We start from the raw sequence: 16,706 nt of genomic DNA, 5'->3' as shown, positions 1-16,706 counted from the left end.
TTCCGCAGCTTCTTCAACTCCACCGGCTGGGAAACAGCCATGGGCGCATCAGTTGGTGTCCTCTTGCTCGGTGGTGCAGCCATGGTCTACCATTCCTGGTACAAACGTCACGTTCTTCGCAAGATGGAAGCCGCTTTCGATCCCGGCTACGACCCTGTCCTTGCCCTTGCCAAGAGCGGAGATCAACTCGCTCACGTCCGCATCGACCCGCCTCGCCCAGAAGACGAGATGATCCGTAGCATCGTCTCTGGCAAAGAGGCCGGTCGATACTTCCTTGTCATGGGCAGCAAGGGCTCTGGTAAAGCAACTTCAATCATTGAGGCAATGGCAGAAATTGATGCTGATGGATGCGCCTTCTTCGACGCCCATCTCGATCCAACCATTGTCGTCGACCGTTTCTCGGAATCGATCAACTTTAGCAACAATCGTGACTATCTCGGCAATTTGCTAGGTCTTTCAGATTTGTCAGGCATGTCATACTACCAGCAACTCGAACGAGCGCTGCACAAGCTCGAGAAGGCGCTCATCACACGCAAGCAGAAAACGGGTAAACCTGCCATCATTGTCATGAACAGTGCTCATCTCCTGCCCCGCGACGAAGAAGGAACCAAGCTGCTGCACATCTTCCAGCAGCGTGCCGAGAAGTGGGCTTCGGCAGGAACAGCGACATTCGTCTTCACCACAGCTGACTACTGGGTCTACGATGTGCTGAGAAAAGCATCGAATCGCATGGATACCTTATCGTTCAGGGATCTCTCAAGACGCCAGTCAATCAACGTCTTGCGCGGATGCAGGAAGCAATACTGGGGTGAGAAGCCTTCTTCGCAAAATCCACGTGTCTTGCAAGAGGTCTATGAGATCTGCGGTGGCCGTCTGGGCCTGCTCAACAAGGTGGCTCGACGCAAGGACATGTTGCGCGCAGCAAGACAGTTGGTCGAGGACGACATGCAGTGGGTTCTCAGTAAGACAGGTATCATCCAGGACCACGACGACGATGTGATGGACGAGCAAAAGTGGTCGACCTGCAGTTGGTTGCTCTTTTGCGAGCTGAGCAAGAAGCAAAAGGAGTTGGAGGAGGTCTTGGATGAGTATGAAGGTGTCTTGCCATCGTTCGTGAATCAGGAGGCCATAGAAGATCCACAGTACAGCAGCTTGGCTGCGCAATTGCATAGCGATGCGGGCTGGTTCAAGGCTCGAGCTTCTCCTGTGCCAGGCCTGACACGCTTCAGTACCGCGCTCAAAAGTGACAAAGATGGCATAGACGGAAAGGCAGGCGGCGACGCTCACAGGGGTCATCAACACGACGATGACGACGACGATGACGACGACAATGATGATGACGATGATGATGCCACTGCACACCGCCGTCTGAGCGAGTCACCCATCACTGATCCCAGCATGGACCAAGAAGCCGACGTGCGAGGTGCTGATGTCCCCAACCCTCACCTCACTTGGGGCGAAGCACGTCAAGTCATGACGCGACCTGACTTCATCATGGAGCTCGACCATCTCAACGTTATTCACATTGACCGTCATCATCACATTCGCGCCGATTCCATGCCGCTTCTACGTGCTATGCGCCGCGTTGCCGAATCGCAAGGCTACGAGGAGCGTCTCGAATCGGTCATGGACCGTGTTTCGGCCATTGAGAGCTTGGGAAGAACACGAGAGTTGGTGTGGAAGGAACAGGGAGATGGTGGCAAATTCTTGATCAAGAAGGATGGCAAGGGCCGTGAATTCGAGACCTGGACTTTGCTCGGAGGAGACGAGCGACTCGGTCGCGACACCGAAGGCGAAGGCGACGATGATGACAAGTGAGCCTACTGCAGATGTAGAACTTTATCACTAAGAGCTATCTTATCGTAATGCTATACATTCGAAGGACAGTCGCTTCCGACCTCTGTGGCGTTACATGTGAAGGCCTCGATCCTATCTGGATGAGCGCACCAGTCTCGCTGTCTTTTGGCAACGGTACCGAAATGACCGATTGCAAGTCGCACAAAGATAGCAAAAGCTTTCCGCGGAAGCAGCACGGCTCCAATGGCTTTGTGTTGAAGGGCGTGCGATCGATAGCGTTGATCATGAGTATCGATTGCGATAGTGAGCATCAACTAAGTACAAGATGATTCGAGTATTATATATGCCCTCCAGCGTTCTATGGATGCGTGTATGATACAAGGAAGATAAGACTGAAACATAACGGGGAAACTATGTCGGATGTCTGATAGCCGGTATGCCGATACCTATCGCGACCGATCCGGGTAATAAGATGTGTACTCGAGTGAGCGAAATTGGCGAAGATGTGAGATCGAACTATGGCTCACATGCTTTCACTCTTTGTTATTATTATCACTCGAAATTCGCCGCTAGTTATCGGAATAAGGGGAAAATGCGTGGGGAAACAGAAACGAAGCGTCGGGATAGTGACTTCGAAACGGGCCGACTTAATAGCCGGGGAAAAATCAAGTTGAGATAGGGTGCACAAGCTGCGCAAGAGGCATGTCGTACAGGCAGGCACGCACAGTGCAAACCCCCCACGCTCAGTGTCCAGCAAGACATGTTTGAGCGATGCCAGAAGGTGTCACATGGTCTGCGCTCCGTACAGACCTTCAATGAATACCCTGGAGGAGACGGAGTGTTGCTTGCCAGATAAGCTCTAGCTCTAGCTCTGTTCAATTGTTGCTAAGACTGTTGCTGCTGCCTTTACGCCGCAATCATGATTAAGTTGTTGGCGCCTCGGCCTTCGTTGAACGGGGACCTAGCCGACAGCCGGCCAACCTGTACCTGATCCACTCGCGCTTGTCGGCTGAACAGCTGCTTGTGGGGCTGCATGATGGTTGTCCGACACTGCTCGTACTGTGCGCTCTATCATATATAGCTGGCTGCTGCTTGTGACCCACTCGACTTTCCAGCTCCTCGGCGAAATTCTTGAGTGCTTCTTCTATTCTTCGAATCTTCTACCTTGCTTCCCTTCCACACTATGCCAGCAGCAGTAGCTTCTTCCCCCGTGGTTGCCTCAAACGGCTCTGCCAAGATGACTACCAGCAACGCTGCGACCACCTCTTCATCATCTTCATGGAAGCTGGTTGCTGCGGCCAAGCAGCAGTCTCGTCTTGATCAAATCCCAGCCGAATGGCGGCTTCCCGCTGAAGTTGTTGCTAAGGCTGACCCCAACAGCCGCACTGATGTGCGCTCCATCCCTGCCTCTTGTGGAATTCTCACCTCTGAAGAGCTTGCTATCACCGAGTCGCCCGTTGCCGACATCCTTGCCAAGCTTCAGTCTTGTGCCTGGACCTCTGAGGCTGTCACTACCGCCTTCTGCAAGCGTGCTGCCATCGCTCACCAGCTCACCAACTGTCTCACCGAAATCTTTTTCGACGAAGCCATCGCAGCCGCCAAGAAGCTCGACCAGCATTATCAAACTACTGGCAAGCCCGCGGGCCCTTTGGCCGGTCTGCCTGTCTCCCTCAAGGACAACTTCAATCTCAAGGGCAAGGACTCGAACCTCGGCTTCGTCGCATGGATCGACGACCCCTCGGATCATGACTCGACCCTCGTCACATTGCTTAGAGAGCAAGGTGCAGTGCTGTATTGCAAGACGTCCACGCCGACGGCCATGATGATTGCGGAAACGGTGAGCAACGCCAATGGAAGGACGCTGAACCCGTTAAACACAAAGACAACGTCGGGTGGCAGTTCGGGAGGTGAGTCGGCGCTCATTGCTATGCGAGGCAGTCCCGTGGGTGTTGGAACCGACATTGGTGGCAGTATCCGCATCCCGTGCTCGTTTACGGGGTTGTGGGGTCTCAAACCTTCGTTCGGTCGTTTCCCGACAGGTAAGTGCAAGAGTGGCCTTGCTGGTCAGGAGGCAGTCATGTCGATCAACGGTCCTATGTGCAACGAGCCAGAGGGTCTCGAGATCTACGCCAAGGCGGTGATCGACGCGGAACCCTGGAATGCCGACCCTAAATGCGTGCCCATCCCTTGGACAACCATCGCCTCAATCTCGCTTCCGACTTCGCTCACCGTTCTCATGCTCACCAACAACGGGATCGTCAAGCCCACGCCCCCTCTTCAGCGCGCTATGGCCCATACTGCAGCTAGGCTCCGCAAAGCCGGACACAACGTCGTCGAATGGGACGCATCTCAGTCTGCCGCCGACTCAGATCTCTTCCATTGTGGCCTGAACTGCATTGCCTCGTTCTTCCGTGCTGAGGGTGGTGCTACGGTGCATTCGATCATGGAGGCCTCGGGTGAACATGCTGACTGGGTGAAGGGTCTCTCCCAGACCGACGCTAGCTGGAGCAAGACAGTCAAAGAGTTGTGGCAATTGCAGGCTCAGCGCACTGCTTGGGCAACCGAGTTGCTTCAACGAATGCGCGAGCTCACAGGCGGGAAAAAGTTCGATGCTCTTGTCTCGCCTGTAGCAGCTGAGGTGACGACAGGCCACGACGCATACCACCACATCTTCTATACCGGATGCTGGAATCTGATGGATATGCCGGCTGTTGTCTTCCCTCTGCAAGGGTTGAAGGTCGACAAGGAACTAGACAAGAAGGAAGAAGGGTTCAAGGGCAAGGAGGGAGAAGAGGAGGCCGTGTGGGAGCAATACAATGCAGAAGATGTTGACGGAATGCCGATCTCGATTCAGGTCGTGGGACACAGGTTGGGAGAAGAGAGGACGATTGCTGTGGCCAAGAAGATTCATGCCGATACTGCTTAAGATATACGCTACAGGTGAATGTAGCTGTCTGTAATCTAGACTTGCTGTTGGCGGACACCATCCTAAAGGATTACCTTTGGACATGAGTACTGTTGAATATAGTCGAGAGCGCTTTTGGGACTGTGTTGTAGACAAAGCTGAAGCCAAGGTCCATTCTTGTAATCCAGAGCTCGTCGTTAGCTGCGAAATGTTCTTACAATCAGCAGGATGAAAGCAAGGCTCTGCACTTACTAAGAGTCAAGTTGAAAGGCACTGTTGGTATTATCGAATCGATCGAGAGTAGTGGATAATCTAAAAGCCCTAGTCCATCCATCTATCCGCCTCTTCCTTATCCGAGTCTGTCATTGATCTACGAAAGAATTTCAAGCGTTTCCCCTGTCACGTCTCCTTCGCCTACTTTCCCTCTCCTAACTTTCCCACCCTTCGCCTCAATCATCTGTTCGATCGTTCTGGGATCGTCTTCCGTTTCTGTAAACCACGACAAGTTATCCGCGATGAGATGCCTGCTCTTGCATTCAGGGCACTGGACGATCACGATGCCCTTTGTGTAGGATCGTTTGGAGAACTCGTGTGTGCTCCGGTGTCCACATTGGTCGACAGTGCAGGTAAATGTGATGGCTAGTCGTTGTTCGATCTGCCCAATAGGGGTGCGTTGGCCTGTGACTGGGATGGAGGGGGTATCTTCGTCTGAGGAAGAGGAGGTGGTCGGGTCTACCTCAGGGACGGAGGTGGCACAACGGGACTGGTCGTTGAAGGGTGAGAGTGTGGAGCGGAAGGCTCGCCGCTGAACTTGTTGCGCTAGAGAGCAATGCAGAGATGAGGGTAGTGTGGACTTGGAACGCAGCTGTGGAAGGGCTTGCTGAGCGACAGGTAATGTCCACCGTTGCAGCATGTGTCGGCTGCTGGGCGTAACATTGCGTGCGAGCGTTGAAAAGATCCGGGTTGTTGACATGGCTGGATTTAAGGGCTGGAGACAGAGTAGCAGCAGAACAGGGATGATGCTAAGCAAGAAGCGAAGACGAAAGCAGGAGTGAATCGGAGGATGGAGGAATGGAAGATGACACGAAGACAGGCTTGAGGCATGTTCGAAGCTCAAAAGTGGAGGCGCAAACCAATTTTTTTTGCGGAAGTCGGAAATGCTCAATTCCATCAGCTGCCGATTTCATATCTCCGTTCTTGGTGCTTGTTCTTGCAACCAGCCTTCGCTCACACGGCATTGTCAGTAAGGACGCACAGGTGATGAACAGGAGCGCGATTCAACGTACGTTATGGACGTACACACCGATGCATACGAGTTGAACGCTAATGGCAATGATTGTCCTTGTTTCCAGATACTAGGGTAGGTCAGGTGCAGCTAGACAAAGTGACATCGTTCTAGTAGGCGGTTCCTGGTGTTGCAGCTTATGCTAAGGCCAGAAGACCAGATGTGACACCCACAACGACTGCACTGATCCCACCTATCAGTCGCGCATCGAGACTTGAGAAGTTTGGCAGCGCGGAACTCTGCTGTGGTGTGCTGATCGAAGAGCCGGTGTTCGATCCACTTGATGAATCGCGACCAGCTCCAATAGTGCCATTCTTGGTCACCTTCACTGTCAGCACATCCACCGTCCCATCAATGCCAATATCATGATTGATCTGACTAGCACTGACTCCGTTCAACAACTGCGTGCTCTCCTTGCTAACCGTGTACTGGAATCCACCTGGACTGGACAGGGTTCTTCCGGTCATGTTACCCACCATCTGGTCCCTTCCTGCATCGTATCCATCTGGCGCGATCATGTGTTTCAGCGTCGCATTGAGCTCGACACTAGCCGCGATGAAAATGGCACCCGAGTCAGCGGCAGTTCCGTTCTGAATCCAGTACCTGAAATGGTTGCCACCTTTGAGTGATTCCAAACAAGTGCCACCATCACCCTGTTTGAAGTTCCAGCGCATGATGTTGGTCTGAGGGCGGTAGCCGTTGCCGTCGCCGAGATTGGCTGTCTGGTAACCGCCTTGAGAGATGTTGAGGCAGCTGCCGGGGGAGAAGTAAAAGGAGCGGGCGAATTCTTCAAAGCCGGCCTGGTAGAGGACGCCAGGGTCGGAGTTGCCAGAGACGATGACGTTGAGTGGCTCACTGAGGCCAGAGGCGGTGTTTCCGGTGAGAAGAGAGCCGCCATTGGTTGTGGGGTTGTAGTAGCCTTGTGGCGAGGACTGACGGCGTGTGAGGTCGGAGAAACAAGAGGATGGCAGAGCCTCTGTGAAGGTCGAACCTAGTGCGGCGGCTAGTGCCAAGGTTGGGATTGTATAGGAGACCTTCATACTGGAGATCTGATGCAAGCAGGGGTTGAGTGAACGAAACGGTGCGCACCAAGTCTTGTGAGGCGTGTGTTTATATGTGATCTTCTGAACTCGAGTCTAAGTGTATGCAGCGTCCAGCGCTGTCGAGGATGGCGGGGGCTTGCAAAGGAAAGAGAAAGAGAGGGAGGAAGAGGGAGGAAGAGGGAGGAAAAGCGCAAGCGGTCGGATCGGAGCGAACAAAGATGGATTCGTGTGGGACGGTAGTAGTGGTTGTTTGTATTGAGGGTAGGTAAGGGTAGTCAAGGCAGATCCATTGAGGAGAGGCGAGCAGTTGACCGGACTGACAGAGAAACAAAGAACACTGCCTTTGCCACGCAGCAAGACCATCTAAACCTTGCTCTGTGGAGCATCGAGCTCCTGTTTGCGTTGCCAAGACCATCGAATCGTCCCATTGCAAAGCTGGGCAGCGTAAAGGCATGCATGGTTTTCCAGCTCGCTTCGACAGCAAAGGTTCAAATTTTGTGTTTGGTGATCAGCGTCCGTTGTGCGCGCCTGAAAAAGCTCGGCAGGAGAGCATTTCTCTTCTTCTATACTTTGGTTATCGGTGTCTCGCGACGGATCCTGCCAACTCGTCCTCTTCGCCTCTACAAATTTGCACCTCCTGTCTGTAGTTTGCGAACCGCGTAAAGATGATGCTGCACTCTCTGGTCGACGTTGTTCTGCCGAGCTACTGTAGTTGCGAGTCAGGGCTGAGGTCCCAAGGGAATGGGCGCAACTGCATGATGCGATACTGAAGGTGGCAAAAAATGAAATTCAAAAAGATTCGACCTGTCACACGTCTCTGGCTGCTCATGAGCGATCCGCAGGTGGGTGATGGCTGTGTCTGACAGCGCAACGCTAAAATGAGCTCATTAAACCGGCTTTGTCGATTCTAGAAGGTGTCCGATCACAACATCGAACACCGACGCTGGTTGTTATCGGGTTTGAGTAGCTTTCTATGTCTGTGAGAAGAGGAGGTCATCTGTCGGCTGGACGTGCTGTAAGAGGAAAGAAGTCGCTTTCCGAACCGGCCGAGACTGATCAACGGTTTAGCAATCTCGCACGACAACTGACCGCGTAAAGCAGGATCCGACGGCCGACAAAGCCATGACCCTTGATTCCAACGTCCGATGGTGTGTTTGAACAAGAAAGCGTGGAAGCAAACACACACACAAGAGGATCTCCGCAAAAGAGCTTTGGCTTGCTTTCTGTTGTGCGGTCACAGGATGAGATTTTTCCAGGCTTCTATGTACTCGCTGCCAATTCCCGCCGCAGACAACGGGAGCTGTCATCATAAAATGGTCATTGGTTATGTTGTGCCAGACCGATTGCAGAGTGGTACACCTAGCGGATGTAGAAGGATGCGACGGGGGTTCGAGAACTCGTGAGAGTGCGAGGGATGATTTAGTTCAGATAGCTCAAGCTTCAAGCATAGCCGGTATCCAAAGGAAACCTGTAGCCCAAAGCTACCTTGCCGCGATAGCCGAGGACATCCTTTCCCAACTCTCGAAGAGTGTCTTGGTCTTCAAGTCTGCCTTTCTTGACGCCTCTCCGGCATTCGCCCATACCTCTGCGTATCTCTGCGGTGCCCCACACTTTGTCCTGGCCCGTATAAGTATCGCCTTGAGACGCAATTTTCAGCGGTGTGCCCGCCTAGCAGTCGTCCTGTTCAACCATACCGTCGCTTCAGCATCCTCCTTAGAGCGATTCAGCCATTATGTCGGCCATTACTAGCGGTCTCAAGATTCCCTTCCCACAGGACCAGAATCTGCACACCTTCCTCTTCAGCAACCCTCTTCAACACCATCCTAACAACTTCGGCTCACAGTATCCCAATCACACCTTTGACGGCACCACCATCCCAGAGCAGCGTCCCATCCTAGTGCATGATGGTTCAGGTGCCCAGCTCAGTTGGGCTCGCTTGAGGGCCGACAGCTTGCGTCTTGCTCGCTCTCTTCAAACTCTCACCGGTGCTGCGATTCCTTTCGTCTCTGACCCTAAGAGACCCCGTGAGCCCATCCATGCTCCTCGCACCACGGTTCTCTTGCACATCCCCAATGGCATGGTCTGGCCGCTTGTAGCTCTCGGCACCGTTGCAGCCAACCTCACTGTCTGCCCCATCTCTACCTACCTCAGTCCACGAGAGCTTGCTTACATCTTGGCCAAAGCTCGTCCTCAAGTTCTGTTCACCTCTGTCGGCGCAGAAGGTGAGGTGCCGCTCCGTAAAGCACTCCAACTGCTACTCGACTCGCCTTCTAGCAACAACGGTCAGGTCAAAGGTGCCGAGTTTCAGGCTTGGGCACGTGAACTCGCTAGGGATTGGGATGAGTCCAAAGCCGCAAGATTGGAAAAGAGCAATCAGGTTCCCTACCGTTGTCGTCGTATCTGGACTGTAGACGTCTCTTCGGGCATGGACTACTATGGCACCAGCTTCAACAGGAACGGCGTTGCATCGGCACATGACCCTCGTGACTGGACACATCTCTTGCTTCCACCACCAGGCAGCAAGGCCGAAGGAAGCATTGCTAGTCTTGACAGACCAGCGTTTAATCCTGCGCCTATGACACCAGAGGAGCAGCAGAGACGTGTTGCTTTTGTGCTCTGGTCGAGTGGTACAACGGGTCAGAGCAAAGGTGTGCTCATCAGTCACAAGGCACTCATCAGCAACACGATGGGCGTGTGGGATACTAACCCGCACTTCAGCGGTACTTCGAGAGGAGCAAACGGTGGAGGAGAGCGCTGGATCACCCTTGCTCCTTGGTATCATGTTTACGGGTAAGTTTCCCACACTCTTCTTTCTGACTTGGAACGTCTAAGTTGCTTAGAGTGATACTAATGATCCGTTCTTGTCTTGTGATTGTATTGTTCAAATAGTCTGGCAACCGTGTTGCTACCCACAGTGGCTTTCGGAACGACTCTCATCATCCCTTCAACGCCCAAGTTTGATCTGGGCTACTACCTCAGCCTAGTCACTCGCTACCGTGCTACCTTCAGTCACATCGCCCCTGCCGTTGCTGTTGCACTTCGATCTTGCCCACACCTTGATCCCGCTTCGCCACTGAGCAATGGCATTGATCTCTCGAGCATCGCAGCTTTCCTCACAGGTGGTGCACCCGTCCCTGTCGAAGTCGTGCGCAAGGTGTTCGAGCGAACGGGCAAGTACATTCAGCTTGGCTACGGCACTACCGAAACATGTTCCACTTCTCAGACCAGCGGGTTGGCCATGGATGCCGACACACAAGGAGCACGCGACGAATTGGGTAGTGTAGGTCGGCCTGCACCTAACACCGAGATTCAAATTCGACCTTTGCCGGGAACCAGCAAGCAGCAAGTCGATCAACGTGTGGAGGAGATCCGTGCCGTGTCCAGGCAAGCGAGAGCGAGAGGAGAGCGAGTACCATCGGATCCAGGGATAGTGGGTGAAGTGTTGATTCGCGCACCTGCCGTCATGTCGGGCTACTTCTCCGGGCTGTCCTCCGAAACGCATTCGGCTTTGAATGAAGAGTTGACTGGAGGTGCATTCACGGAAGATGGGTGGTACAGGTCGGGCGATGAAGGCTGTCTCGATTCCAAAGGACGATTGTGGATTACAGGTCGTACAAAGGAATTGATCAAGGTCAAAGGCTTCCAAGTCCCCCCAGCTGAGTTGGATGACCTCTTTGCCACCCATCCAGAGCTGGTGGACGCTGCAGCAACAGGGTTCGTGGAAGACAAGTCGACGGGTGAAGAACAAGTGTTACTCTTGGTGGTGCCCAAGGACAAGACGATTTTGACACAGGAGCAAAAGATGCACGAGTTGGCTTCACGTCTGCACACATGGGTGGGAGATAAGACAGCATACTACAAGTGGCCGAGTACGTATCTGTTCTCGGAGTCAGCACCTAGGAACCCAACGGGAAAGCTACTTAGGAAGGATATTGCTGCGTCAAAAGGTCACAAGATCAAGATTGTCAAGCAGTCGCGTAAGGCTACCTCGCCAAGTCCATCCGCCAAGCTGTGATGGGACATCGTGTATTCGGACCTACAATGCATTGCACATTTCTCTGCTTCTATCTTATCATGACGATCCACCAATCCAGCCGTAATCGATTCGTCGGCATGCACGCAGTGTTTCGGTCATGTATCGTGTACTGTGGTTAGATTAGCGGATGAACTTAAGTGTTGAGTGATGAGTGTAGGACATGAAATGCTGACGCGCTTAGTTCTGAACACTCTGAACAACGCGTGGGTATTGTTGACGAATCATTTCGAAGAGCTCTGGGTTCTTGCCCTGGAGCACGTATGGGTCCTCTGCGAGCGCAACAAAGTAGGTGCTGACACCAGCAGTGATACTGCCGGCACCGACACTTAGTGCAATGTTGAAGCCCAAACCAAAAGCGACAAGCAGGATGATCGAGTAGTAGCCCGAGTCGTTTTGCAAGTACTGTGGATTGGTCTTCTGCTCGTAGATGAAGGCGAAGAGCGCGGTCAGAAGACCAATGATGAAGGCACCGCAGTTGAAGACAATGTTGACGAGACTGTCGTTGATGAGAGCATCTATACCCCGGTCCATAAGCAGCGACCAGGTCTCCTTGGCGGCACGGATGTAGCTGTTGCCGTAGAGAGCAATGTTGATGTAGGCATATCGGTTGAAGTAGTCGACGAGTGCGCGAATGCAGGCAACACAGCAGGAGGCAACGCAAGCGAGAATGGAGCCAACAAGGTCACCTTCGGAAGCAGCTTGGTTCTGCAAAAGGTTGAAGAAGGCGCGGAGCAAGTCAAGGAGGGCGACGATGAGCGAGCCCAAGCAGATGGAGCCCAAGCTGTAAGTCATGGAACGGCGGAAAGCACCCCAAGCGGCGTGCGAGACCTTGTTTACGTTGTAGTAGGCTGTGCCAAAGATGCCGGCAACCGTGGTGAAGGCAATGTTCTTGATGACCTCGGAAATCCAGTAGTAGGCAAAGACGATGAAGACCATAAGACCGATGACAGAGGCGTTGCTGGAACTGCTGCCTGCTGCCTGTCCTGATGGCTCGAAGCGTTGGTAGGTGGCTACTACGACCCAACTGGTCCAAGCACTGAAGGCGGTTTCGACGATGAGACCGCTGAGCGCAACGACGTAGACGCTCTTGTATTGCTCTGCGGTACGAATGACTGTAACCAAAATGAGCTTGGCAAGTGGGATGCGCTTTCGCATGAAGAAATAGGCGATAACGCTGAAGACGGCAAAGATGGTGAACACGATGGCAGCGGCGGTGTTGCCTCGCACCCAGAGGTAGACACAGAAGGCGACATTGCTGAGTGTGGTGAAGAGGAGCGTTGCCTCGAGGATGAACTTGGGAAAGGTTCGTACGAGCAAGATGTAGATGAAGGAGAGAACGAGGGCGATACCACAGCAGATCATGAACATGATGACGGTCTGGCCATTGAGCGTATTGCCAGCAACGTTGCCCCTACCAACAGAGACATCAATACTGGAATTTGAGTAGCCGCGAAGACAGATGACGGAAAGGGCGATGAAGCCACCAAAGACGAGAAGGAAGAGAACAAGGAAGATGGGGTCGTTGAACTTGGGCTTGGGTTTGAGACGCTCGCCCTGGAAGCCTTCGGGTTTGAGGGGCTGCTTGTAGTCGCCGCCGTAGTATTGTTGAGGAGGAGGACCTTGCTGATCGTTGTAGTACTGGTTTTGCGCTCCGTTGGATTGACCCTGGTAGCTACCTGGACCGTAGGAGCCAGGCTGTTGCATCTGCGGGGCTTGAGGAGGGAGAGGAGGAGGAGGATATGCGTATGCACCACCGCCTGCGCCTTGGATGCCATAGCTGTGCTGCTGCGACATGGCGACCGACGAAACGAGAGGGTTTCAAAAGAGCGTGGTGATGGGGTATCTGTGTCGAAATGGTGGTGGTGGAGGAGGAGGAGGAGGAGGAAGTGGGCTGGCGACAAACGGATCTTTTCTGGATGGGACGCAGCTTTGATGTTGTTGTGGGCTGACCGACAAACGGCATACTATTCATCCGTACATGATCTGAATCAGCTCCGCCCTCTGCCGCTGCAGGCCGTCGATTGCGAAAAGTCAGAGACAAAAAGAGAAGAAGAGAAGAAGAATGCAAGGCGAGGGATTTGTGCGTTCTCCTGCATCAACAGAGCCCGCGTCAGAAAGCGCGTGTCGGATCAATTTCGCGGTCTGCAGCATTGTGAGATTCCTGACACCAACAAATGTACGCACGTGCCCATGCTGCTTTCTGTCCGCAATCTTCCTCCACATCAAGTGTCAGCTTGTTTTGCTTTTCCTGCGATCGAGCCATCCTACATTCTCAATAGTTACAGTAAGTTCCATAATCAGCCGCTCAATCTTCTTCCCGCGGAAGTCAACGCTGCTGTCTGCAACAGACTCACAGTCCGACACGAAGTCTGCTTGCCTAACCCTTATCCGATTGCTGTCACCATTTTCTACGTTGTGCCCACTCAGCAAAGTTGCTCTTTTGAGAAGATGCAGGTCGATACCCCATATAGCAACGACTTTTGTTCCCTTCCAACCTCGATCTGGTTGCTTGTTCATCTTACTATCATCTCACAAGCTCGGACAGCTCCTCTCCCAAGATGAGCACCTATACCGTCGGCCTCAAGGCCTTGTTGCCAACGCTTGGCGTCATTTACGGCTTCCAGGCTGCTTGTGCCGCCATCGCTGTTCCTCTCAAGACGGAAAAGTATTACGATCTTTGCGGCTCGCTTGGCTTCATTTCGGCTGCTGGTCTCTCCCTTTACATGCCATGGATACGAGCTCGCTACTTTGATGGCTTCAAGAACATCTCGTTGCCCACATCCTTGTCGGCTTTCCACCCTCGACAGACCATCATGACCGGTCTCACTCTCTTCTGGGCTGTTCGTCTCGGCAGCTTCCTCTTTCAACGTATCAAGAAGTCTGGGGGCGACAGCCGGTTCGACGAGATCAAGCAGAGCCCTCCCAAGTTCTTCGGTGCCTGGATGATGCAGGCTACCTGGATTGCCATCACTGCCCTCCCCGTCTACTTGGTCAACTCGATCCCCAAAGCTTCTCAGCCTCCCCTTGGCCCCCGTGACTACCTTGGTCTCGCCATCTGGATCGCCGGTATGGGTCTAGAGGCCACTGCTGACCGACAAAAGTCTCAATGGAGGCAAGACAGGGAATCTGGCAAGCACAACGAACCTTTCATCAGCTCAGGTGTTTGGAGCTGGTCCAGACACCCCAACTACTTTGGCGAGGTCAGTCTCTGGACCGGTCAATTTGTCCTCTCCACCGCTGCCATTGCCGGCGCAGGTACTTTCTACCCTTCTTGGGCCGTCGGTCTTGCTGCCCTCAGTCCATTGCTCGAGTACGGCCTCATCCGATTCATCTCGGGTGTTCCCATGCTCGAACAGAGTGGAGACAAGAAGCACAAGGACAACCCGCAGTGGAAAAAGTACAAGTCGGAGGTTCCCTGCTTTGTTCCTTTCATTGGCAGCAAAAACTAGTCACTTTAATCCACACATCACCTTCCCACTCTTTTGTTGCAAGCAGCGCTTTGTGTCCGCGTTGTGTGAAACCCTTGAATTCCACGTTCTGTGATCGATTAGTGTATATATGTGATGGACAGAAAGTTTGGGGACGGTCGCGAAGCGAGCAATTAATCTGACATCATTGCCGAGCCTCGTCGCCTTCGAGCCTCAGAACCATCATCACATCCATCCAGAAGCCCTCAACTACCATCATGGTTCGCGGCAAAGAGCTCTCTGTCGCTGACCGCTCCACGATCGTCACCCTACACGAACAAGGCATGTCCTATGCTCGAATAGCCTCCTCAGTTGGCGTAGCTAAAACGACTGTGTTCTAGCCACTGCGTAACTTCAAGGAAAGAGGCAACCTTGAGACAGCACCAAGATCCGGACGACCACGCACCTGCACCGAAAGACAACGTCGTCGCCTCGTACGTCAAGCCCTGAAAGAACCTACTCTGACTTGGAAACAATTGTCTGCGGAGCTCAACGGCCTCTCCATCTCTCGTGTTCGAAAACTAGCATACGAAGCAGACCTTAGTCGACGAATTTCACCCAAGAAGCCTGTTCTTACCACTCTGACAGCCCCTAGACGATCCGAGAAGCCATCGTCAGTCCAGCGAAAACCGCAAACCAATTCTGCTCCTTGACGAGGCGTCCGACAACGTCATTCCCTGGCTCACCAAGCTTTCGGCAAATCAGACTAGAACTTGCGTTCATGTCACTCAATGCAACATTCACCTGCTGATCGATGGTGAGCATAGCCTCCAGATCTCGCACGTGCACTGATGGTACGGTCCGTGAGACAAGGAAAGCAGGTGGTGAGATGTGAGCTGCAAAGACGTTTCCGCATGAGATTATCAGACTGCACTATGCAACCACGCCACGTCTGCTTTTGCCTTTCCATTGGCACAGCCTTTTCTTCTCCGCAACGATCCAAGACCACCCGACGTTCGGCACTTTTTGTACAGCCTTTGTGGAGTTTGCGAATCAGGGTGATTGCACCAAAAGAATCTGCGTATGCCAAGCCTCGAAAGAGAACAAAAGGCTATATCCGGCAACGTCCTTGAATCATGCATGCATCACCTCTCCCTGTCTCTGTCAACAGCCTGAGCGGCAAGCAATGTCCCGCAAACTTGCAAGAATCCAGCTCGCTTTAGCCATCACCTTGACGTACATTTAAGGGGACGTCGGACCACAACCCTACCATCCATTCGGTTCTTACCGCATTCGTACAGCACGCCCGTTCCCAAGCGCACCAACGCAACTGACGCCATCCTCTTGGACGACTAAAGATGTTCGAGAAAGCCAAGGCCGAAGCTGGAGCTCCTGCCCACATCCCTCAGCTGCCTCTACCGCCCTACCCGATGGGCGTCATCCCCGAGTATACTCGCCACACCACTCCCATCGCATTACGTGTTCGTGAACGCAAGTCTTCCTTCACAGGCGACGACTTTGCTGTCAAAGATGCCGTCACAGGCAACACCATCTTCGACATCCGTGCCAAGGTGTTGTCGCTCCATCAGAAGAAGACCGTACACGATCACTCCGGACGTCCCCTGTTCGAGTTTGGAGTCTCTGGAATCTCGATCATGAGAGCATACGTTGGAAAGAGCTGTGACAGTGCAAGCAGAGAACTCTTCCACATCAAAACAGCCGGTATGCTCAAATCAAAACTCAACATCACTTTCTCCAATGTGGCAGCAAACGGCCGAGAAGAAAAGTGGGTATTGAAAGGCAAGTGGCTTAGTGGATCATCGCAGATCACGACCGAGGCAGGAGTTGTGGTCGCTAGCATCTCGAGAGACTATGCCAACGCAGGCCAGATCCTGTTCGGTCAGCAGACCTACATGGTAACTGTGGCTCCAGGCGTCGATGCTTCTCTCATCACTGCAATCTGCATCTGTCTGGATGAATCTTATAGCGAAACCTAAGCCGCCTTCTTGTGAATTCATGCAAACCTCCTACCGATGTGGGCAAGCGGTTCGAGCAGCAACTTGCTAATTCTCAGCCGGTTTCTTTGACCTTTGAGCTTGGGTTTCGGCGCTGCTGTTGGGCGCGAGGACCTTTCATTATCGGCTGGACCCACAGGCTGGCCTTCTTGGGCCGCTTGTAGCTGCGGTCTAAAATCGATCCGCTCACACGCCTCTCGACATCACTGTGCCTCAGT

General features: G+C 53.1%; 9 protein-coding genes across 9 annotated transcripts; 6 read left to right on the top strand and 3 right to left on the bottom strand.

The window, feature by feature from the left end:
- Positions 1-39: 39 nt before the first annotated feature.
- On the top strand, positions 40-1,818 carry UHO2_00776 (uncharacterized protein; the record flags this gene model as incomplete). The annotated part of the gene is made up of 1 exon (XM_041553244.1): positions 40-1,818. The coding sequence occupies one exon, from the start codon at positions 40-42 to the stop codon at positions 1,816-1,818; it is 1,779 nt and encodes a 592-aa protein (XP_041409178.1).
- Positions 1,819-3,034: 1,216 nt separating this feature from the next.
- Positions 3,035-4,723, top strand: UHO2_00775 (putative AMD2 - amidase; the record flags this gene model as incomplete). The annotated part of the gene is made up of 1 exon (XM_041553243.1): positions 3,035-4,723. One exon carries the CDS (start codon positions 3,035-3,037, stop codon positions 4,721-4,723), a length of 1,689 nt encoding a protein of 562 aa, XP_041409177.1.
- Positions 4,724-5,072: 349 nt separating this feature from the next.
- UHO2_00774 (uncharacterized protein) lies at positions 5,073-5,675 on the bottom strand (the record flags this gene model as incomplete). The annotated part of the gene is made up of 1 exon (XM_041553242.1): positions 5,073-5,675. The coding sequence occupies one exon, from the start codon at positions 5,673-5,675 to the stop codon at positions 5,073-5,075; it is 603 nt and encodes a 200-aa protein (XP_041409176.1).
- Positions 5,676-6,124: 449 nt separating this feature from the next.
- On the bottom strand, positions 6,125-7,027 carry UHO2_00773 (uncharacterized protein; the record flags this gene model as incomplete). Its single annotated transcript, XM_041553241.1, has 1 exon — positions 6,125-7,027. The coding sequence occupies one exon, from the start codon at positions 7,025-7,027 to the stop codon at positions 6,125-6,127; it is 903 nt and encodes a 300-aa protein (XP_041409175.1).
- A 1,735-nt stretch (positions 7,028-8,762) lies between these two features.
- On the top strand, positions 8,763-11,045 carry UHO2_00772 (uncharacterized protein; the record flags this gene model as incomplete). Its single annotated transcript, XM_041553240.1, has 2 exons — positions 8,763-9,820; positions 9,920-11,045. 2 exons carry the CDS (start codon positions 8,763-8,765, stop codon positions 11,043-11,045), a joined length of 2,184 nt encoding a protein of 727 aa, XP_041409174.1.
- A 198-nt stretch (positions 11,046-11,243) lies between these two features.
- Positions 11,244-12,860, bottom strand: UHO2_00771 (putative Protein PNS1; the record flags this gene model as incomplete). The annotated part of the gene is made up of 1 exon (XM_041553239.1): positions 11,244-12,860. The coding sequence occupies one exon, from the start codon at positions 12,858-12,860 to the stop codon at positions 11,244-11,246; it is 1,617 nt and encodes a 538-aa protein (XP_041409173.1).
- A 764-nt stretch (positions 12,861-13,624) lies between these two features.
- Positions 13,625-14,515, top strand: UHO2_00770 (uncharacterized protein; the record flags this gene model as incomplete). Its single annotated transcript, XM_041553238.1, has 1 exon — positions 13,625-14,515. One exon carries the CDS (start codon positions 13,625-13,627, stop codon positions 14,513-14,515), a length of 891 nt encoding a protein of 296 aa, XP_041409172.1.
- Positions 14,516-14,751: 236 nt separating this feature from the next.
- On the top strand, positions 14,752-15,606 carry UHO2_00769 (uncharacterized protein; the record flags this gene model as incomplete). The annotated part of the gene is made up of 4 exons (XM_041553237.1): positions 14,752-14,867; positions 14,952-15,076; positions 15,129-15,290; positions 15,401-15,606. The coding sequence occupies 4 exons, from the start codon at positions 14,752-14,754 to the stop codon at positions 15,604-15,606; spliced, it is 609 nt and encodes a 202-aa protein (XP_041409171.1).
- Positions 15,607-15,831: 225 nt separating this feature from the next.
- On the top strand, positions 15,832-16,470 carry UHO2_00768 (uncharacterized protein; the record flags this gene model as incomplete). The annotated part of the gene is made up of 1 exon (XM_041553236.1): positions 15,832-16,470. One exon carries the CDS (start codon positions 15,832-15,834, stop codon positions 16,468-16,470), a length of 639 nt encoding a protein of 212 aa, XP_041409170.1.
- Positions 16,471-16,706: the final 236 nt, after the last annotated feature.

Source organism: Ustilago hordei (genome assembly GCF_900519145.1).
Source record: "Ustilago hordei strain Uho2 genome assembly, contig: UHO2_contig_02, whole genome shotgun sequence".
In the NCBI taxonomy this organism is placed as follows: Eukaryota; Fungi; Basidiomycota; class Ustilaginomycetes; order Ustilaginales; family Ustilaginaceae; genus Ustilago; species Ustilago hordei.
The sequence above is the reverse complement of the archived record's forward strand: the minus strand, read 5'-3'. Positions and strand labels throughout refer to the sequence as shown.